The sequence below is a fragment of the Salvelinus fontinalis genome, chromosome 34 (assembly GCF_029448725.1).
Source record: "Salvelinus fontinalis isolate EN_2023a chromosome 34, ASM2944872v1, whole genome shotgun sequence".
In the NCBI taxonomy this organism is placed as follows: Eukaryota; Metazoa; Chordata; class Actinopteri; order Salmoniformes; family Salmonidae; genus Salvelinus; species Salvelinus fontinalis.
This window is the reverse complement of record NC_074698.1, coordinates 33,651,936-33,675,783: the sequence shown is the minus strand read 5'-3', so window position 1 is coordinate 33,675,783 and position 23,848 is coordinate 33,651,936. Positions and strand designations below refer to the sequence as shown.

General features: G+C 42.2%; 1 protein-coding gene across 2 annotated transcripts; it reads left to right on the top strand.

The window, feature by feature from the left end:
- Positions 1 to 17,261: 17,261 nt before the first annotated feature.
- On the top strand, positions 17,262 to 21,460 carry LOC129833747 (transcription factor Sox-9-B-like). 2 transcript variants are annotated; one of them, XM_055898542.1, is made up of 3 exons: positions 17,262 to 18,062; positions 18,370 to 18,617; positions 19,115 to 21,460. In XM_055898542.1, exons 1-3 carry the CDS (start codon positions 17,623 to 17,625, stop codon positions 19,897 to 19,899), a joined length of 1,473 nt encoding a protein of 490 aa, XP_055754517.1. In that variant the 5' UTR covers positions 17,262 to 17,622; the 3' UTR covers positions 19,900 to 21,460. The 2 variants fall into 2 exon arrangements, with proteins under 2 accessions (XP_055754517.1, XP_055754516.1); XM_055898541.1 differs by having other exon boundaries at positions 19,112 to 21,460.
- Positions 21,461 to 23,848: the final 2,388 nt, after the last annotated feature.

The window sequence follows — 23,848 nt, the reverse complement described above, 5'->3', positions numbered from 1 at the left end:
CTCCCTGTATATAGATACACATTGATCTGGTACTGGTACTCCCTGTATATAGATCCATATTGATCTGATACTGGTACTTCCTGTATATAGATCCATATTGATCTGATACTGGTACTCCCTGTATACAGATACACATTGATCTGGTACTGGTACTTCCTGTATATAGATCCATATTGATCTGATACTGGTACTTCCTGTATATAGCTCCACATTGATCTGGTACTGGTACTCCCTGTATATAGATCCATATTGATCTGGTACTCCCTGTATATAGATCCATATTGATCTGGTACTGGTACTCCCTGTATACAGATACACATTGATCTGATACTGGTACTCCCTGTATATAGCTCCACATGGATCTGGTACTGGTACTCCCTGTATATAGATCCACATGGATCTGGTACTGGTACTCCCTGTATATAGATCCACATTGATCTGGTACTGGTACTCCCTGTATATACCTCCACATTGATATGGTACTGGTACTTTATATAGCTCCACATTGATCTGGTACTGGTACTCCCTGTATATAGATCCATATTAATCTGGTACTGGTACTCCCTGTATACAGATACACATTGATCTGGTACTGGTACTCCCTGTATATAGCTCCACATTGATCTGGTACTGGTACTACCTGTATATAGATCCACATTGATCTGGTACTGGTACTCCCTGTATACAGATACACATTGATCTGGTACTGGTACTCCCTGTATACAGATACACATTGATCTGGTACTGGTACTCCCTGTATATAGCTCCACATTGATCTGGTACTACCTGTATATAGATCCACATTGATCTGGTACTGGTACTTCCTGTATACAGATACACATTGATCTGGTACTGGTACTCCCTGTATACAGATACACATTGATCTGGTACTGGTACTCCCTGTATATAGCTCCACATTGATCTGGTACTGGTACTCCCTGTATATAGCTCTACATTGATCTGGTACTGGTACTCCCTGTATATAGCTCCACATTGATCTGGTACTCCCTGTATATAGCTCCACATTGATCTGGTACTGGTACTCCCTGTATATAGCTCCACATGGATCTGGTACTGGTACTCCCTGTATATAGATCCACATGGATCTGGTACTGGTACTCCCTGTATATAGCTCTACATTGATCTGGTACTGGTACTCCCTGTATATAGCTCCACATTGATCTGGTACTCCCTGTATATAGATGCACATTGATCTGGTACTGGTACTCCCCGTATATAGGTCCACATTGATCTGGTACTGGTACTCCCCGTATATAGGTCCACATTGATCTGGTACTGGTTATAGCTCCATTCTTGGGTATTTCACTGTATTCCTCTTGTGTTCGTTACTATTTCATTTTGTATTATTATTTTTCAACTCTGCATCGTTGGGAGGGTTTGCAAGTAAGCATTTCATTGTAAAGTCTACACCTGTTGTATTCGGCGCCTGTGATAAATAAAAGGTAGGCCATGTGATAAATTACATTTTATTTTATGTAATTTACCTTTCTCTAAATCTCAGCCAGCTCATTGCTTCAGACATTTTGACCTACATTTCTCCAAGTCTCAACCAGCTCTTTGGTCCAGACATTAGTGGCGAGATGGCGGGGAGGTGCGAGAAAGCAAGAGGGACAACCTCTGCCCTGGCCATCTTTCTGATAAGTCCTGTTTAAACTTCCCCTCTGGAAAATATCAACAGCATCTCGTGCGCCCAGAACGCTCTGATCTGGTAAAAGACGGAACATCTATCAAGATGGAGTCGTGACGGGTCCCTGACAGCTCCCTGAGGTACACTGTAACTGCCATGTGGGTTGTCAAACACACACACACACACACACACACACACACACACACACACACACACACACACACACACACACACACACACACACACACACACACACACACACACACACACACACACACACACACACACAGTGGAGGAATGTCCCAGACAGGTGTGATGTCAAGGTTCTTGCTGGTCCAGAACCTTCTTTCACTCCCCGACCTCTCCCGCATCATCTATCACTGTAGGAATTCTTCTCATTCTTCACGGGTCTCGGACCAGGTACCTCAAACAAACCTTTGGCCTCTTCTTCCTCGGTTCTGGCCACACAGCTTGACACCCTTCTCAGTCAGCTCTTTCACAGGTCCCCTGTGACCTGGATAGACTGCCCAGTCATGACTCCCAGGATAATTTGAATCCTAGAAGTAGACTGACTAGAACAGACATTCTCATTCAAGTCAGTGTGCTGTGATGCAATTGTATGTATATGATTCAAACCACCCTGGGAACCATGACTGAGGGCTTTGTCCATTCTAGTAATGATATTTATATGGTTTGAATGCTGGGATCCACTAATGGGAGGGGGCGTAGATGTCTCAGACAGCTCATGGATATACAGTATGAATGTCTTCTTTTTCTAAACCATGTGATCTGACTAGGAAAATCCAGGTTCAAGGTTTTTTCCGGTCACATGGTCCGGGTACATGGAGAACGGCTTAGGGGTTTGACCATTTGTCTCCTATGTGCCACAAAACGGTGTCAACCCACTAGACTAAAGTCTAGCTGCTGTTGAAAAGGAGGAACTCTGCTAATGAGTTTCAAACTAAAACACACCCAACTACAGTACACACTAAAACACATCCAACTACAGTACACACTAAAACACACCCAATTACAGTACACACTAAAACACACCCACCTACAGTACACACTAAAACACACCCACCTACAGTACACACTAAAACACACCCACCTACAGTACACACTAAAACACACCCACCTACAGTACACACTAAAACACATCCAACTACAGTACACACTAAAACACACCCAATTACAGTACACGCTAAAACACATCCAACTACTGTACACACTAAAACACATCCAACTACAGTACACACTAAAACACATTCAACTACAGTACACAATAAAACACATCCAACTACAGTACACACTAAAACATATCCAACTACAGTACACACTAAAACACAACCAACTACAGTACACACTAAAACACATCCAACAACAATACACACTAAAACACATCCAACTATGGTACACACTAAAACACACCCACCTACAGTACACACTAAAACACACACAACTACAGTACACACTAAAACACATCCAACTACAGTACACACTAAAACACATCCAACTACAGTACACACTAAAACACATCCAACGACAGTGAACACTAAAACAAATCCAACTACAGTACACACTAAAACATATCCAACTACAGTACACACTAAAACACATCCAACTACAGTACACACTAAAACACATCCAACTACAGTACACACTAAAACACATCCAACTACAGTACACACTAAAACACATACAACTACAGTACACACTAAAACACATCCAACTACAGTACACACTAAAACATATCCAACTACAGTACACACTAAAACACATCCAACTACAGTACACACTAAAACACATCCAACTACAGTACACACTAAAACACATCCAACTACAGTACACACTAAAACACATCCAACTACAGTACACACTAAAACACATCCAACTACAGTACACACACATGCATAGACACACAAACAAACCCACCTTCAAAAAGAGAGCGCTGGTCAGCTCAAACATTTACAGTGGAATCCGCGAGAGTGAGGAGGGGTGGAAGACATGATTTAGCAGTTTACTCCTAGTGTTTTCCCCACATTTTTTAACACTGTGGCTCGAAGTCAAGCTGAGAAGTTTCCCAAGGCCTACTGGTATCTACAGGCTGGAGACCCATGCATGAACACCACAGTCTGGGCCTGGCCCAGGGGCTCTCTCCACACTCCTGGTTCCACCACCAAAGTCTGGGCCTGGCCCAGGGGCTATCTCCACCCCTCTGGTTCCACCACCACAGTCTGGGCCTGGCCCAGGGGCTATCTCCACCCCCACAGTCTGGGCCTGGCCCAGGGGCTATCTCCACCCCCCTGGTTCCACCACCACAGTCTGGGCCAGGCCCAGGGGCTATGTCCACCCCCCTGGTTCCACCACCACAGACTGGGCCTGGCCCAGGGGCTATCTCCACCCCCTGGTTCCACCACCACAGCCTGGGCCTGGCTCAGGGGCTATCTCCACCCCCACAGTCTGGGCCTGGCCCAGGGAATACCTCCACCCCCCTGGTTCCACCACCACAGTCTGGGCCTGGCCCAGGGGCTATCTCCACCCCCCTGGTTCCACCACCACAGTCTGGGCCTGGCCCAGGGAATATCTCCACCCCCCTGGTTCCACCCCCACAGTCTGGGCCTGGGCCAAGCCCAATCTCCACCCCCCTGGTTCCACCCCCACAGTCTGGGCCTGGCCCAGGGAATATCTCCACCCCCCTGGTTCCACCACCACAGTCTGGGCCTGGCCCAGGGGCTATCTCCACCCCCACAGTCTGGGCCTGGCCCAGGGAATATCTCCACCCCCCTGGTTCCACCACTATGGGCTGTCAGTGGGGCACAACACTGCCAACCCAGCCAGAGGAAAGGAGGGGAGGACACACCCAGTTCTGTTCCCATCTCTCCTACTTCTGTGGGTCTCCCCTCTGAGCCTAGTTCTTTGCTAGGTTTCCTCCTTCTAGCTGGGTACTGTAAATCACTTTGTCTTAATTGATGTTAAAAAGTGATTTATAAATACATTTGATTGATTGATGGATTGATTGACAGGAGTACAGAGGGTGGATTACTAACCTGTTCTCATGCTGGATGTGTAAGGTTCTGTATTTATTTTCTTAGTCAACCTTGTGTTCTGTTTCGTTGTGTTCTTGAACGTAGCCCTGTTTCTTTGTGTTCTTGAACGTAGCCCTGTTTCGTTGTGTTCTTGAGCGTAGTCCTGTTTCGTTGTGTTCTTGAACGTAGCCCTGTTTCGTTGTGTTCTTGAACGTAGCCCTGTTTCTTTGTGTTCTTGAACGTAGCCCTGTTTCTTTGTGTTCTTGAACGTAGCCCTGTCTTTCATTTTTGTTCATTGGTTTCACCTGTGTTAGTTACTCACCTGGTCTCATCAGCTCCTTATTTAGTTCAGTTCAATCCGTTTGTGCCTTTGTGAGGTATTGTTCGTTTTGACTCTACTCAGCCTTTTCCTAGCTCGTTTGTGAGAACTAGTCAGTCAGCCTTCAGTCCTAGTTTTGATTCACCTGCCTGTTTGCCTACCTGTGTATGACCGTTGTCTGCCTGTGACCACGATTCCTGCCTTCTGCGAAATAAACACCTGCTGCGCTGTGTGCGAAATCTACACCTTTTTCTCCCTGAGAATTCATTACACCTTTTTCTCCCTGAGTATTCATTACACCTTTTGCTACCTGAATATTCATTACACCTTTTTCTCCCCGAGTATTCATTACACCTTTTTCTCCCTGAATATTCATTACACCTTCTTCTCCCTGAGTATTCATTACACCTTTTTCTCCCTGAGTATTCATTACACCTTCTTCTCCCTGAGTATTTATTACACCTTTTTCTCCCTGAGTATTCATTACACCTTCTTCTCCCTGAGTATTCATTACACCTTTTTCTCCCTGAGTATTCATTACACCTTTTTCTCCCTGAGTATTCATTACACCTTTTTCTCCCTGAGTATTTATTACACCTTTTTCTCTCTGAATATTCATTACACCTTTTTCTCCCTGAGTATTTATTACACCTTTTTCTCCCTGAGTATTCATTACACCTTCTTCTCCCTGAGTATTCATTACACCTTTTTCTCCCTGAGTATTCATTACACCTTTTGCGACCTGAGTATTCATTAGACCTTTTGCTACCTGAGTATTCATTACACCTTTTTCTTCCTGAGTATTCATTACACCTTTTTCTCCCTGAGTATTCATTACGGGATGTACTGGACCAACTCTACTATCATTGTCATACTAAACACAGACCATAGTGAATTATACCTCATTCAAATACATTCCTCTCTCTTGACATTCTGTGAGCATGTCATCACAGAGACATAAAGTTATTGACATTCTGTGAGCAGGTCATCACAGAACCATATAGTTCTTGACATTCTGTGAGCATGTCATCACAGAACCATATAGTTCTTGACATTCTGTGAGCATGTCATCACAGAGCCATATAGTTCTTGACATTCTGTGAGCATGTCATCACAGAGACATGTAGTTCTTGACATTCTGTGAGCATGTCAGCACAGAACATATAGTTCTTGACATTCTGTGAGGATGTCATAACAGAGCCATATAGTTCTTGACATTCTGTGAGCATGTCATCACAGAGACATATAGTTCTTGACATTCTGTGAGCATGTCATCACAGAGCCATATAGTTCTTGACATTCTGTGAGCATGTCATCACAGAACATATAGTTCTTGACCTTCTGTGAGCATGTCATCACAGAACATATAGTTCTTGACCTTCTGTGAGGATGTCATCACAGAGCCATATAGTTCTTGACATTCTGTGAGCATGTCATCACAGAGCCATATAGTTCTTGACATTCTGTGAGCATGTCATCACAGAACATATAGTTCTTGACCTTCTGTGAGGATGTCATCACAGAGCCATATAGTTCTTGACATTCTGTGACGATGTCATCACAGAGCCATATAGTTCTTGACATTCTGTGACGATGTCATCACAGACCCATATAGTTCTTGACCTTCTGTGAGCATGTCATCACAGAGCCATATAGTTCTTGACATTCTGTGAGCATGTCAGCACAGAACATATAGTTCTTGACCTTTTGTGAGCATGTCATCACAGAGACATAAAGTTATTGACATTCTGTGAGCAGGTCATCACAGAACCATATAGTTCTTGACATACTGTGAGCATGTCATCACAGAGCCATATAGTTCTTGACATTCTGTGAGCATGTCATCACAGAGACATATAGTTCTTTACATTCTGTGAGCATGTCAGCACAGAACATATAGTTCTTGACATTCTATGAGGATGTCATAACAGAGCCATATAGTTATTGACATTCTGTGAGCATGTCATCACAGAGACATATAGTTCTTGACATTCTGTGAGCGTGTCGTCACAGAGACATATAGTTCTTGACATTCTGTGAGCATGTCATCACAGAGCCATATAGTTCTTGACATTCTGTGAGCATGTCATCACAGAACCATATAGTTCTTGACATTCTGTGAGGATGTCATCACAGAGCCATATAGTTATTGACATTCTGTGAGCATGTCATCACAGAGACATATAGTTCTTGACATTCTGTGAGCATGTCATCACAGAGACATATAGTTCTTGACATTCTGTGAGCATGTCATCACAGAGCCATATAGTTCTTGACATTCTGTGAGGATGTCATCACAGAGACATATAGTTCTTGACCTTCTGTGAGCATGTCATCACAGAGACATAAAGTTATTGACATTCTGTGAGCAGGTCATCACAGAACCATATAGTTCTTGACATTCTGTGAGCATGTCATCACAGAGTAATATAGTTCTTGACATTCTGTGAGGATGTCATCACATAGCCATATAGTTCTTGACATTCTGTGAGCATGTCATCACAGAGACATATAGTTCTTGACATTCTGTGAGCATGTCATCACAGAGACATATAGTTCTTGACATTCTGTGAGCATGTCATCACAGAGACATAGTTCTTGACATTCTGTGAGCATGTCATCACAGAGCCATATAGTTCTTGACATTCTGTGAGCATGTCATCACAGAACATATAGTTCTTGACCTTCTGTGAGGATGTCATCACAGAGCCATATAGTTCTTGACATTCTGTGAGCATGTCATCACAGAGCCATATAGTTCTTGACATTCTGTGAGGATGTCATCACAGACCCATATAGTTCTTGACCTTCTATGAGGATGTCATCACAGAGCCATATAGTGCTTGACCTTCTGTGAGGATGTCATCACAGAGCCATATAGTTCTTGACATTCTGTGAGGATGTCATCACAGAACCATATAGTTCTTGACATTCTGTGAGCATGTCATCACAGAGACATATAGTTCTTGACATTCTGTGAGCATGTCATCACAGAGACATAAAGTTATTGACATTCTGTGAGCATGTCATCACAGAACATATAGTTCTTGACCTTCTGTGAGGATGTCATCACAGAGCCATATAGTTCTTGACATTCTGTGAGCATGTCATCACAGAACCATATAGTTCTTGACATTCTGTGAGCATGTCATCACAGAACCATATAGTTCTTGACCTTCTGTGAGGATGTCATCACAGAACCATATAGTTCTTGACATTCTGTGAGCATGTCATCACAGAACATATAGTTCTTGACATTCTGTGAGGATGTCATCACAGAGCCATATAGTTCTTGACATTCTGTGAGCATGTCATCACAGAGACATATAGTTCTTGACATTCTGTGAGCATGTCAGCACAGAACATATAGTTCTTGACATTCTGTGAGGATGTCATAACAGAGCCATATAGTTTTTGACATTCTGTGAGCATGTCATCACAGAGACATATAGTTCTTGACATTCTGTGAGCATGTCATCACAGAGACATAAAGTTATTGACATTCTGTGAGCATGTCATCACAGAACATATAGTTCTTGACCTTCTGTGAGGATGTCATCACAGAGCCATATAGTTCTTGACATTCTGTGAGCATGTCATCACAGAACCATATAGTTCTTGACATTCTGTGAGCATGTCATCACAGAACCATATAGTTCTTGACCTTCTGTGAGGATGTCATCACAGAACCATATAGTTCTTGACATTCTGTGAGCATGTCATCACAGAGTCATATAGTTCTTGACATTCTGTGAGGATGTCATCACAGAGCCATATAGTTCTTGACATTCTGTGAGCATGTCATCACAGAGACATATAGTTCTTGACATTCTGTGAGCATGTCAGCACAGAACATATAGTTCTTGACATTCTGTGAGGATGTCATAACAGAGCCATATAGTTATTGACATTCTGTGAGCATGTCATCACAGAGACATATAGTTCTTGACATTCTGTGAGCATGTCATCACAGAGACATATAGTTCTTGACATTCTGTGAGCATGTCATCACAGAGCCATATAGTTCTTGACATTCTATGAGGATGTCATCACAGAACATATAGTTCTTGACCTTCTGTGAGGATGTCATCACAGAGCCATATAGTTCTTGACATTCTGTGAGCATGTCATCACAGAGCCATATAGTTCTTGACATTCTGTGAGCATGTCATCACAGAACATATAGTTCTTGACCTTCTGTGAGCATGTCATCACAGAGACATATAGTTCTTGACCTTCTGTGAGCATGTCATCACAGAGACATAAAGTTATTGACATTCTGTGAGCAGGTCATCACAGAACCATATAGTTCTTGACATTCTGTGAGGATGTCATAACAGAGCCATATAGTTATTGACATTCTGTGAGCATGTCATCACAGAGACATATAGTTATTGACATTCTGTGAGGATGTCATCACAGAGCCATATAGTTCTTGACATTCTGTGAGCATGTCATCATAGAGCCATATAGTTCTTGACATTCTGTGAGCATGTCATCACAGAGACATATAGTTCTTGACCTTCTGTGAGCATGTCATCACAGAGACATAAAGTTATTGACATTCTGTGAGCAGGTCATCACAGAACCATATAGTTCTTGACATTCTGTGAGCAGGTCATCACAGAACCATATAGTTCTTGACATTCTGTGAGCATGTCATCACAGAGTCATATAGTTCTTGACATTCTGTGAGGATGTCATCACAGAGACATATAGTTCTTGACATTCTGTGAGCATGTCAGCACAGAACATATAGTTCTTGACATTCTGTGAGGATGTCATAACAGAGCCATATAGTTATTGACATTCTGTGAGCATGTCATAACAGAGCCATATAGTTATTGACATTCTGTGAGCATGTCATCACAGAGACATATAGTTCTTGACATTCTGTGAGCATGTCATCACAGAGACATAGTTCTTGACATTCTGTGAGCATGTCATCACAGAGCCTCATAGTTCTTGACATTCTGTGAGCATGTCATCACAGAACATATAGTTCTTGACCTTCTGTGAGGATGTCATCACAGAGCCATATAGTTCTTGACATTCTGTGAGCATGTCATCACAGAGCCATATAGTTCTTGACATTCTGTGAGCATGTCATCACAGAGCCATATAGTTCTTGACCTTCTGTGAGGATGTCATCACAGAGCCATATAGTTCTTGACATTCTGTGAGGATGTCATCACAGAACCATATAGTTCTTGACATTCTGTGAGCATGTCATCACAGAACCATGTAGTTCTTGACATTCTGTGAGCATGTCATCACAGAGACATATAGTTCTTGACATTCTGTGAGCATGTCATCACAGAGACATAAAGTTATTGACATTCTGTGAGCATGTCATCACAGAACATATAGTTCTTGACCTTCTGTGAGGATGTCATCACAGAGCCATATAGTTCTTGACATTCTGTGAGCATGTCATCACAGAGTCATATAGTTCTTGACATTCTGTGAGGATGTCATCACAGAGCCATATAGTTCTTGACATTCTGTGAGCATGTCATCACAGAGACATATAGTTCTTGACATTCTGTGAGCATGTCAGCACAGAACATATAGTTCTTGACATTCTGTGAGGATTTCATAACAGAACCAAATAGTTCTTGACATTCTGTGAGCATGTCATCACAGAACATATAGTTCTTGACCTTCTGTGAGCATGTCATCACAGAGCCATATAGTCATTGACATTCTGTGAGCATGTCATCACAGAGACATATAGTTCTTGACATTCTGTGACCATGTCATCACAGAGACATATAGTTCTTGACATTCTGTGAGCATGTCATCACAGAGCCATATAGTTCTTGACATTCTGTGAGCATGTCATCACAGAACATATAGTTCTTGACCTTCTGTGAGGATGTCATCACAGAGCCATATAGTTCTTGACATTCTGTGAGCATGTCATCACAGAGCCATATAGTTCTTGACATTCTGTGAGCATGTCATCACAGAACATATAGTTCTTGACCTTCTGTGAGCATGTCATCACAGAGACATATAGTTCTTGACATTCTGTGAGGATGTCATCACAGACCCATATAGTTCTTGACCTTCTGTGAGGATGTCATCACAGAGCCATATAGTTCTTGACCTTCTGTGAGGATGTCATCACAGAGCCATATAGTTCTTGACATTCTGTGAGGATGTCATCACAGAGACATATAGTTCTTGACATTCTGTGAGGATGTCATCACAGAGCCATATAGTTCTTGACATTCTGTGAGGATGTCATCACAGAACCATATAGTTCTTGACATTCTGTGAGCATGTCAGCACAGAACATATAGTTCTTGACATTCTGTGAGGATGTCATAACAGAGCCATATAGTTATTGACATTCTGTGAGCATGTCATCACAGAGACATATAGTTCTTGACATTCTGTGAGCATGTCATCACAGAGACATATAGTTCTTGACATTCTGTGAGCATGTCATCACAGAGCCATATAATTCTTGACATTCTGTGAGGATGTCATCACAGAACATATAGTTCTTGACCTTCTGTGAGGATGTCATCACAGAGCCATATAGTTCTTGACATTCTGTGAGCATGTCATCACAGAGCCATATAGTTCTTGACATTCTGTGAGCATGTCATCACAGAACATATAGTTCTTGACCTTCTGTGAGCATGTCATCACAGAGACATATAGTTCTTGACCTTCTGTGAGCATGTCATCACAGAGACATAAAGTTATTGACATTCTGTGAGCAGGTCATCACAGAACCATATAGTTCTTGACATTCTGTGAGCATGTCATCACAGAGTCATATAGTTCTTGACATTCTGTGAGGATGTCATCACAGAGCCATATAGTTCTTGACATTCTGTGAGCATGTCATCACAGAGACATATAGTTCTTGACATTCTGTGAGCATGTCAGCACAGAACATATAGTTCTTGACATTCTGTGAGGATGTCATAACAGAGCCATATAGTTATTGACATTCTGTGAGCATGTCATCACAGAGTCATATAGTTCTTGACATTCTATGAGGATGTCATCACAGAGCCATATAGTTATTGACATTCTGTGAGGATGTCATCACAGAGCCATATAGTTCTTGACATTCTGTGAGCATGTCATCACAGAGCCATATAGTTCTTGACATTCTGTGAGCATGTCATCACAGAGACATATAGTTCTTGACCTTCTGTGAGCATGTCATCACAGAGACATAAAGTTATTGACATTCTGTGAGCAGGTCATCACAGAACCATATAGTTCTTGACATTCTGTGAGCAGGTCATCACAGAACCATATAGTTCTTGACATTTTGTGAGCATGTCATCACAGAGTCATATAGTTCTTGACATTCTGTGAGGATGTCATCACAGAGACATATAGTTCTTGACATTCTGTGAGCATGTCAGCACAGAACATATAGTTCTTGACATTCTGTGAGGATGTCATAACAGAGCCATATAGTTATTGACATTCTGTGAGCATGTCATAACAGAGCCATATAGTTATTGACATTCTGTGAGCATGTCATCACAGAGACATATAGTTCTTGACATTCTGTGAGCATGTCATCACAGAGACATAGTTCTTGACATTCTGTGAGCATGTCATCACAGAGCCTCATAGTTCTTGACATTCTGTGAGCATGTCATCACAGAACATATAGTTCTTGACCATCTGTGAGGATGTCATCACAGAGCCATATAGTTCTTGACATTCTGTGAGCATGTCATCACAGAGCCATATAGTTCTTGACATTCTGTGAGCATGTCATCACAGAGCCATATAGTTCTTGACATTCTGTGAGCATGTCATCACAGAGCCATATAGTTCTTGACATTCTGTGAGGATGTCATCACAGACCCATATAGTTATTGACCTTCTGTGAGGATGTCATCACAGAGCCATATAGTTCTTGACCTTCTGTGAGGATGTCATCACAGAGCCATATAGTTCTTGACCTTCTGTGAGGATGTCATCACAGAGCCATATAGTTCTTGACATTCTGTGAGGATGTCATCACAGAACCATATAGTTCTTGACATTCTGTGAGCATGTCATCACAGAACATATAGTTCTTGACCTTCTGTGAGGATGTCATCACAGAGCCATATAGTTCTTGACATTCTGTGAGCATGTCATCACAGAACCATATAGTTCTTGACATTCTGTGAGCATGTCATCACAGAGTCATATAGTTCTTGACATTCTGTGAGGATGCCATCACAGAGCCATATAGTTCTTGACATTCTGTGAGCATGTCATCACAGAGACATATAGTTCTTGACATTCTGTGAGCATGTCAGCACAGAACATATAGTTCTTGACATTCTGTGAGGATGTCATAACAGAACCAAATAGTTCTTGACATTCTGTGAGCATGTCATCACAGAACATATAGTTCTTGACCTTCTGTGAGGATGTCATAACAGAGCCATATAGTCATTGACATTCTGTGAGCATGTCATCACAGAGACATATAGTTCTTGACATTCTGTGAGCATGTCATCACAGAGACATATAGTTCTTGACATTCTGTGAGCATGTCATCACAGAGCCATATAGTTCTTGACATTCTGTGAGCATGTCATCACAGAACATATAGTTCTTGACCTTCTGTGAGGATGTCATCACAGAGCCATATAGTTCTTGACATTCTGTGAGCATGTCATCACAGAGCCATATAGTTCTTGACATTCTGTGAGCATGTCATCACAGAACATATAGTTCTTGACCTTCTGTGAGCATGTCATCACAGAGACATATAGTTCTTGACATTCTGTGAGGATGTCATCACAGACCCATATAGTTCTTGACCTTCTGTGAGGATGTCATCACAGAGCCATATAGTTCTTGACCTTCTGTGAGGATGTCATCACAGAGCCATATAGTTCTTGACATTCTGTGAGGATGTCATCACAGAGACATATAGTTCTTGACATTCTGTGAGGATGTCATCACAGAGCCATATAGTTCTTGACATTCTGTGAGCATGTCATCACAGAACCATGTAGTTCTTGACATTATGTGAGGATGTCATCACAGAACCATATAGTTCTTGACATTCTGTGAGCATGTCATCACAGAGTCATATAGTTCTTGACATTCTGTGAGGATGTCATCACAGAGACATATAGTTCTTGACATTCTGTGAGCATGTCATCACAGAGACATATAGTTCTTGACATTCTGTGAGCATGTCATCACAGAGCCATATAGTTCTTGACAGTCTGTGAGGACGTCATCAGAGAGACATATAGTTCTGTGAGGAACATGTACTGTGTACACGGATCCATTTAGTAAGCAGAGGAGTATAATTCCAAATGCCTTCCACTTACTGTAGTAATAACCTGGACATGCATAGTGCACATTCTGCACAAACCACAGTATCACATCTCAACAGTTGAACAAACCTCTCGACAACATGGCTTAAGTGTAATGGCTTAAGCCTGCAGTTATTAGAGTCGTATTACCTTGATGAGCTCTGAAATCAGGATAATTATACCTGTTCCAACTGGTGATGAAACAAAAACAACCTAACCTCCAATTGATCTAATTCTCTCCTTTTCCACACCATGTATTTTGGGGGTATAGCGTTTCTGTGGCTTATGTCATCCAGCTTGAGTTGACAGACAGAGGGCCTACTTGCTTGGCCGGCACCGCTTCCAGTCAGCCAATGAGACGGAGCATTGTAATTACAGGTACGGCTGTCAGGCCAATCAGGGTTGATTTGAATGAAAATGCCAGGTCGTGACCCCTGGAGGTTACCTAGCAACACAGGTGAAACCGTATCCTGGCACACTGTTCTGTTTTGGACCAAATATTGCTGAAGCGAAACCTTCAGAATTTCAATGAGCACTTTAATTGAGTCTGTTTCTATGTGTGCTGTTCTTAACCGGTGATCCAGCAAAACACTGTTCACACATACAGTAGACCCCATTACAGTTGTATTGTAACGCCATTATTTGGTTGTAATCCAGGAATATGTAAGCAATAGAAACACTGTACATGAAACATGAACATTACTCCACTGGTTTCTCATCTTGTAACGTCCTTAATGTGTTTGATTGAATACATCAAAATCCATACCGTAAAGACAGTTGAGAGAAAGACACCTGCAATCTGTTCGGTTTCAATTTCCCCAAACATTCACTGCTCATCATTACACACACTATTACACACACTACACAACTCAATCACAGTAACAACTCAAAAAGTAAAAAGATGATTAGAATTGTGTAATGATACATTGTTATTATCATTTTTGTTATTATTATTACTACTATTATTATCATCATTAATACTAACATTATTATTTAAATATCATTACCATCATTGCCACTGCTGAAGTTTAGAGTTTATGATGTCACTGAATAATGTATAACAGCACTGCGTAGTACATCGAAAAAATAACATTCTATTTCAACCTTAAAAATGTGTATGTGGAACTTTATATTCGGATTAGGTTTCTAAAATGAAATACCCGGATTAGTGACTGAACCCCTCTCTACAAAGCGCCCATTGTCGCAGACCAAACAAGTTCTGGCGCTCGCCCAACAAGGTTGACCTTACTGCTGGTGACATTTGTTTCGTTTCATTTAGGCAGCATTATTTATCTGGGTGATACCTACTCTTGTGCTTTTCATGTCAATCAAATGTTATAATAAAGTAGGTTGAAATGTGAAGCAACTCATGCATTGATTATTTAACTTGTGTTATTGATTATTTAACTTGTGTTATTGATTATTTAACTTGTGTTATTATTGATGCTGTTGTTGTTGTAATTAGTATTATCATATAATAATGATCACGACCTAAATATATATTTAATAATTTGAGAAATCAACATCAGTAAAATCGAAAGTATTGACGAGTAGTCTTGAAAACAACATTAAACATGAGCAAATAATGGAGCAGAGAGAGAGAGAGAGAGAGAGAGAGAGAGAGAGAGAGAGAGAGAGAGAGAAAGAGAGAGAGAGAGAGATAGATCACCTTAAATTGAAACATTTAAATTGAGAGGGAAAGCGCAAGAGAGCGAGAGAGAGAAAGAGAGAAAAGAGAGATAGAGAAGAGAGAGAGAGATAAAGTTGATAAACACTATTAGCTGTAGGGCCTATAAGAAAACATGTATTTGCCAATTAACACTATATTATACCATATAGATACATTGTCATTTTAACAATTAGTTAAAAAATAATTTACCCATTATACAATATGTGCGGACGGAGAGAGTGAATTTAGAAGTATCTCTCATTGCGGTTGCTATGTAGCTCTTACTTCTGGATCTATAGACCTATATACCCACAATAACATCCATGGTGAGGGCAATCATAATGTTTACTATGATTATAAAGTACGTTCAACATTATTTTATGAAGATGAGCATTCATTTCTAATCATCTATAGGTCTACTCACCGTTGACATTATGGGGACGTCACAGCCCTTCAGTGGAGTTTCTGGACTGTTGTCTCCCCCTATTGGTGAAAATAGACGGTGCTGCTGTGCAGTGGCACGGAGAGCAGAGTCGGTGTTGTGTAACAATCCACATGAAATGACAGAAAGCGTTCAGCAGGAGATACCACAAAAAGAAGACGGCTACTATGGGCCTTACTGAATTATATTAAGCAGATGCTTTCTTTTTATGTAGGTTAATAGGCCTGGCCTGGTTTAACAGTTTCTTTGGCTGAATATTTGAGACGCCAAATCATGTTCAGTAACTGTACTTCTTCATATGAAAATAGCTAGTCTAGTATCAATTTCAAAACGAAACTCTACATCCTCGTAGATGTATTATCAGAATGAAAATACAAGTGCTACAATAAATAAAAGCAAACAATAAAGTAAGAAAATACACTTGAATGAGACAATAGAGTTGGTCATGTTTTTATGTTTATTACTTTAATCGAAAGATGGACACATGACAAACTGGTGGTTATACCACACAATATATATTTGAACTTTTGTATATTTCGTTTTTTGAGTAAAATATACCAATAATGAACACAAACAAGTATCTAGGCAATATGACTATATGATTACATGCTTATAATAAAGGAATAAATTATGAATTATTGAATAAATGAACATTTTTCGACAAAGTTGAAAGAACTGAACAGATGAACATATTTGATTTGATGTTATTTAAGTCCCTCTCTCTGTTGTTGACTGAAGATTTGGGGGAGCGCAGAGTCAAATTTCGTCTCCGCCTCCTAAAAATGTTCACCCAATCGCTTCCTTCCTGACTTGGACCAGTCTATAAATACAGGCTTCACACTGAAAGTGTATTCATAATTCTCTCAATGATCTTGGAAGTTTGACGCGAACATTAAATTGCGCCTTTATGACAGAAATTGTTTTATTTCCAAGAGAAATATACATTAGAGTGCGTTTGCAGCGTGCCTATTCCATCGGGGCGCAAGAAAACGTGCTTTGAATAGACGACTTTTGGAAGGACTTCACATTAACATTCTGACAGTTTGCAGGAGCGCAGCTTTGTCAACCAGTTTGCGCACCGAACTCAGTGACATTCTTTGCAGCCCGTGGGCACAGCAGCAGTTGGATTCTAAAGTCTTGAAAGGAAGGAATTTTTCCCTCCAAGAGCAATTCATTGCATTAGCTCAGCGGTCATTTTTTTCGCATGAATCTACTCGACCCCTTCCTGAAGATGTCAGACGAACAGGAGAAGTGTTTCTCTGACGCTCCAAGCCCCAGCATGTCTGAGGATTCGGTCGGCTCGCCGTGCCCGTCTGGCTCCGGTTCCGACACCGAGAATACCAGGCCGTCCGATAATCATCTCTTACTGGGTCCAGACGGCGTGCTCGGCGAGTTCAAGAAGGCTGACCAAGACAAGTTCCCTGTATGTATCAGAGATGCGGTGTCTCAGGTGCTGAAGGGTTACGACTGGACCTTGGTGCCCATGCCCGTCCGAGTGAACGGCTCCAGCAAAAACAAGCCCCATGTCAAGAGACCCATGAACGCTTTCATGGTGTGGGCTCAAGCCGCCCGGAGGAAACTGGCGGACCAGTACCCACATCTCCACAATGCAGAACTCAGCAAAACCCTGGGAAAACTCTGGAGGTAGGTTACAACTCCTTATCATCACTTTTCCCCGCCGTTGAGGAGATTTTTAGTTGATCAACTAATATTGTGCTATTCACAAATAGCTTCTTAGATAAAGCTTGAATTAATAGCAGCGTGAATCAGTTATTTGGAAAGATGTCTGGTGTATAGCTACATTTGCAATTAAATAGTGTAAACTATGGGCATAATTTCGATTCGAATTTGTAGTTTTCAAATATTGGGCTATAATAATAATAATAGTAATAATTATAGTACTTGTTTCAACACTTCGAAAACGTGTAATATAATACGATACTTGTTCCAGATTACTCAACGAAGGCGAGAAGCGTCCGTTCGTAGAGGAAGCTGAACGCTTGAGAGTGCAGCACAAGAAAGATCACCCCGACTACAAGTACCAGCCCAGAAGGAGAAAATCCGTGAAGAACGGGCAGAGCGAGCCAGAGGACGGCGAGCAAACCCACATCTCTTCCGGTGACATCTTTAAAGCTCTCCGGCAAGCCGACTCGCCCGCGTCCAGCATGGGCGAAGTGCATTCTCCCGGTGAACATTCAGGTAAGAACAATTCATTCGAACAATTCATTAAATTGTCGTTCTAGATAATACCAGGTTTACTCAAACTTGCTTTTGGTCGATATAATCATGTTATAATATAATCATGTTAAAGTAGAATGGGAATCACTATTATGCCGGTGAAATGAAAGAGTTATATATATATATCCTTTATATTGTACATGCCTCACCTATCCTATTGAAAAGGTGAATATCAGTGCCTTTAGAGCCTCATGAACTCACACACCTGTCAATGATTTGTGGTTTTTAAAAGCCGACATGCAAATCTCCCACCTGTCTTTACTCTGCCCACTTATCTCTTCCTCTTTAAAGCACATTAGATAATGACACCATTCCCTTCATGGCGGGAAACTCCGAAATCTTATCTGCACTTTCTTCATTTCCAAACATATCTTTATTAGCTCCCAGGTTGCGTCACTTGTGTCAATAATATCATGATGCTGTGCAGTGAGATTAACTCTTTCTTTTTGGACCAGCAGGGCAGTCCCAGGGCCCACCTACACCACCGACCACCCCCAAAACAGACCTGGCTGTGGGCAAGGCCGACCTGAAGCGTGAGGGCCGCCCCCTGCAAGAGGGCACGGGCCGCCAGCTCAACATCGACTTCCGGGACGTTGATATCGGCGAGCTGAGCAGCGACGTCATCTCCAACATCGAGGCCTTCGATGTCAATGAGTTCGACCAGTACTTACCGCCCCACGGGCACCCCGGCATGCCCGGCGTCAACGGCGCCCAGACGAGCTACACGGGCAGCTACCGCGGCATCAGCTCCAGCTCCATTGGCCAGGTGGGTGCTGGAGGCCATGGCTGGATGCCCAAGCAGCAGCAGCAGCAGCACCCCATCTCCATCCTGAGTGGAGGTGGAGGTAGTGGGGGAGAGCAAGGCCAGAGCCAGGGGAGAACCACTCAGATCAAGACGGAGCAGCTGAGCCCCAGCCACTACAGTGAGCAGCAGGGCTCCCCTCCCCAGCATGTCACCTATGGTTCATTCAACCTGCAGCACTACAGCGCCTCATCCTACCCCTCCATTACCCGCGCCCAGTATGACTATTCTGATCACCAGGGCGGCGCCAACTCTTATTATAGCCATGCAGGTGCCCAAGGCTCAGGGCTCTATTCCTTCAGCAGCTATATGAGCCCCAGCCAGAGGCCCATGTACACCCCCATCGCCGACCCCACCGGAGTGCCCTCAGTGCCCACCCAGACCCACAGTCCACAGCACTGGGAGCAGCAGCCTGTCTACACCCAGCTCTCCAGGCCTTGAGAGGCCAGAGGTTAGAGGTCAGCCCCTTAGTCCTTAGCACAGACTGTCCCATAAGAAACCATCTCCTACCAGAGACTCTTATCTCCCAGAATCCTCGGTGGCCCACAGGCCTCTACGCCAACACCCTCCACCGCCAATAGAAAAACCTTCAAGAACTTTTTCAAAGTAATGAACATTTATTATCTTCGGAAAAACGGCTCACGACAGTGCCTTTTTTAAAGCTCGGAGTTGTGATTATATTTTTATAGGTATAATGTTAAAAGAAACTCAGTTTTGAAAAGAGGAATCCTCCGTGAGGATATATTTGTTATAAATATTTTAGTATGTACTGTGTATGTGTTCTGAACTGTCTTTTGGTACTATATCTTTCGGGGGATTTATACGTTTAATGAGGAAGAGATGCTTTAGGTGAATAACGTCCTCCGCGGCCTTACTTCTCGCTCATGTATTTTTGTACAGGAACAGGAAGTCAAAAGAAAATAGTCCCCCTACTCACTGCCTGTCCTCTTTTAATACATTCTGCTTTGATTCTCATGTACATGTCTTATTGTAATTGTTTACGAGATCTTATAAGAACTGAGCAAAGTTGGTGTTTAAATAGTTTATGGCCGTGACTTATTATGTGACCATGTCATCAGTGAATTAGACAAATTATCGCTATTTTCTTGTCGCTGCGTTAGCAATTAGCACATCAGCGCAGGTTATTGTGTTGGGAATGCTAAGAGCATTAGAAAGTGCCATATAGTTACACCAGGGGCCTTACTGACTGTTGGTAGATGTGACTGAGAAATGCTTTGTATTGCCTTCATGCCGTTGGTGCCTGTTGAAGCGCAGTAGAGAGACTCTTTACATTAGCGATGCTAGCGCAGCAGTGTAGCCTAGAAACCACAGCCGAGTTCTCACTTCCTGTCTGTCGAGAGATACAGGAAGTGGCCTTTGACCCCCAGCAGTCTCCCTTCCAGTTGTCGTTCCTCTGGCCTCTTATTCCTTCCAGTCTTAACATCTAATTTATTAATTAGCAATTAATTTTATTTGAAAAGTAATAACTATTTTGCATTTTATTCCTTTTTAATTCAGCAGCGACTAATTGAGATGAGAAAATATTAACTTTTCCGCAGATGGGTTAGCTGTTCCGATGTGGTACAAATTGTTCTAAGCATCTTTGTTTATTTATAATTTGTAAATGTTTTCAGTTGAACTAGTTATTTTGATGATCTAGTTGTGTACAGATTACTTCTGATTGTGATCAGAGTTGATCTGAAATATGGTAAAAAGACAAATCTGTAGGTTGTTTAATTCATTCTGACAGATATGGATATCATGGTTATTGGAGCTGTGGCTGCAGTGTGAACATGTCTTTCTATAGAATCACCAGCAGACTTTTTTGTTTTTGAAAAAAGTTGTGTTCTTTATTCTCTATTCCATATCTTAGTTCTCATGTTGGCATCCTTGTAATTCAACTGAATTCTTGTTTTCCTTGGTAAAACACGCCATTGTCTTAAAAGAAGCTTATCTTTTGTATTATATTGTTTGCAATAAAAGAAAACATATTGAAAATAAACTCTATGGTTCTGTTTCACATATTCAGAGAATGTTATTCTAGATTCAGTATGAACATGCACACTAGAACAGTTTTATCCACTACATTTCTGGAAGTCTCATGTCAACTTACGAGCAGTGTGGTTCCTTTATACCCATAATGCAATGCTTTGTAAGGGAAGTCGACCCACGCTGAGAGAAAACAGTAAGATGGAGAAGTCCTCTAATGACTCAGAATCACATTAAAGAGGAGGTCAGAAGCACTGCAGAACCACGGTACTTTATCAAACAGGAGAAAACACGTCACTTATAAAATAAAGAAAAGCAATCTAAAGTAGAAACAAAACATAACACAATATTAACATTGTACAACATTGAATCCATGTAAACAGACTAGCCAGTTCCTATGCTATAACCTGTCAACTACATAGATAATACCATTGTAGAATCAGAATAGGCCTGCGTGTGTAACTTCTCAAGGCCAACATTTGACATTCATTTGTCATGTAAAATACCCCGATGAAGGAATGTCCAAAAGGTTTTAACAAACTATTAACTTTAACCCTTATCATAATCCTAACCTTAACCATAACACCAACCTTAACTCTTACCTTAACCATAACCCTAACCTTTATTTTAAACATTTCCCTAACTGTAACCTTAGCAAGCAGTTGCTTATCAACAGATAGTTTGTTGATAGTATGAGCATCTACAGATGGACCATCCAAATAAAGTGTTACTCCAAATGATTTTCAAAGCAAACTTCCATTGTCTTCCCTAGAGATCCTGAATATGTTTACATTGTCAGCTTGCTCCACTCTTTATGTTCATACTCCTTGGTTGGTGAGCCAGGGGGCTACTAGCTTCCTTTCATCCTGTCCTGCAGGCTTCCCATACCATGAGGTCACCGGGCCATCAGTACTACGGCCTATTGGTATGATGTATGTCCACACCCCTTCCCCGAACATGTATACCCCACTGCTTAGAGAAACAAACTGCACATAAAATTCTGTTTATTCATTACCAGCCATACCATAATAGGATTGCGCCACCCTCTATAAATCAATGACAATGTAAACACAATCAGTGGCTAGGTTGGGGAACTTCATGTTGAGAGAATGTTGCTTTCATGTTGAAAGTTAGAGGTAGGGTCTCGGGTGACATCTCTGTCCTCACGTCAAGTGGACTGGATCCATCTCTCTACCACCAACCCACCACTACCTCACTACCTCACTACCTCACTACCTCACTACCTCACTACCCCACTACCTCACTACCTCACTACCTCACTACCCCACTACCTCACTACCTCACTACCTCACTGCCTCACTGCCTCACTGCCTCACTGCCTCACTACCTCACTACCTCACTACCTCACTACCTCACTACACCACTACCTCACTACCTCACTACCTCACTACCTCACTACCTCACTACACCACTACCTCACTACCTCACTACCTCACTACCTCACTACCTCACTACACCACTACCTCACTACCTCACTACCTCACTATCTCACTACCTCACTGGCTGGCTGTACAGACTGGACTGATAGCACTCACCCCCTATTTCATAATACTCTGTAATGTATACTGAGATCTGTGGACTCTGACTCTTGGGCTGATTGCCCAAAGCCTGGTCTCATAGTGTGTTGTAGCCAACTCTTTTATCGTTATCATGCCTTGCAAGTTGGCATGGAACCAGTACTATGCACCGCCTTAGTGTGCGATGGATGAATACTATACTGGTCCTGTATAGGGAACTTTAACTGTGGATCATAGGTTAGAATAGAGAAGAGCCCAAATGTCAAATATAATACACCAATGACATCAGACAAAAACATGGAAATTAAACAGTGCCGTACAAGATACCCATCTCACCAGGGCCGGCTCAAACAAACCAATCAATCAATCAAATTTATAAAGCCCTTTTTACATCAGCCGATGTCACAAAGTGCTAAACAGACCACACTGAACTTGACCTTTAAAGGTGTGTTAGAATCCCAGTCCATGTCTGGTGTCTGCAGTGTGGTAATGTAGTAAACAGGAGTGTCAGAGTTGGGGATGGTGGTCTGCTTGACCACCAGCCTGGTTATGTAGAACTGTTTTTGGTTAACGGGGAGGTTGACAGCTCCCCCTCTTTCCCCACAGCAGGAGGCAGCAGACTGTGTAAGACCCGGCCCCCCTCATGCCAAGACCCCCTGAGACACATCCATCACTGCCTCTCTGCAGTGGCCCAGACCAGGAGCAGGGCAGTGGGGTAGGGGGGCATGGGGCTGAGGGGGGCAGGGGGGTGAGGGGGGCAGGGGGGTGAGGGGAGCAGGGGGGTGAGGAGGCAGGCGGCAGGGGTTAGGGGAGAGCAGCCGAGGATGGTCCCCTGGAAAGGAGGGAAACCAGGGAGAGAATGG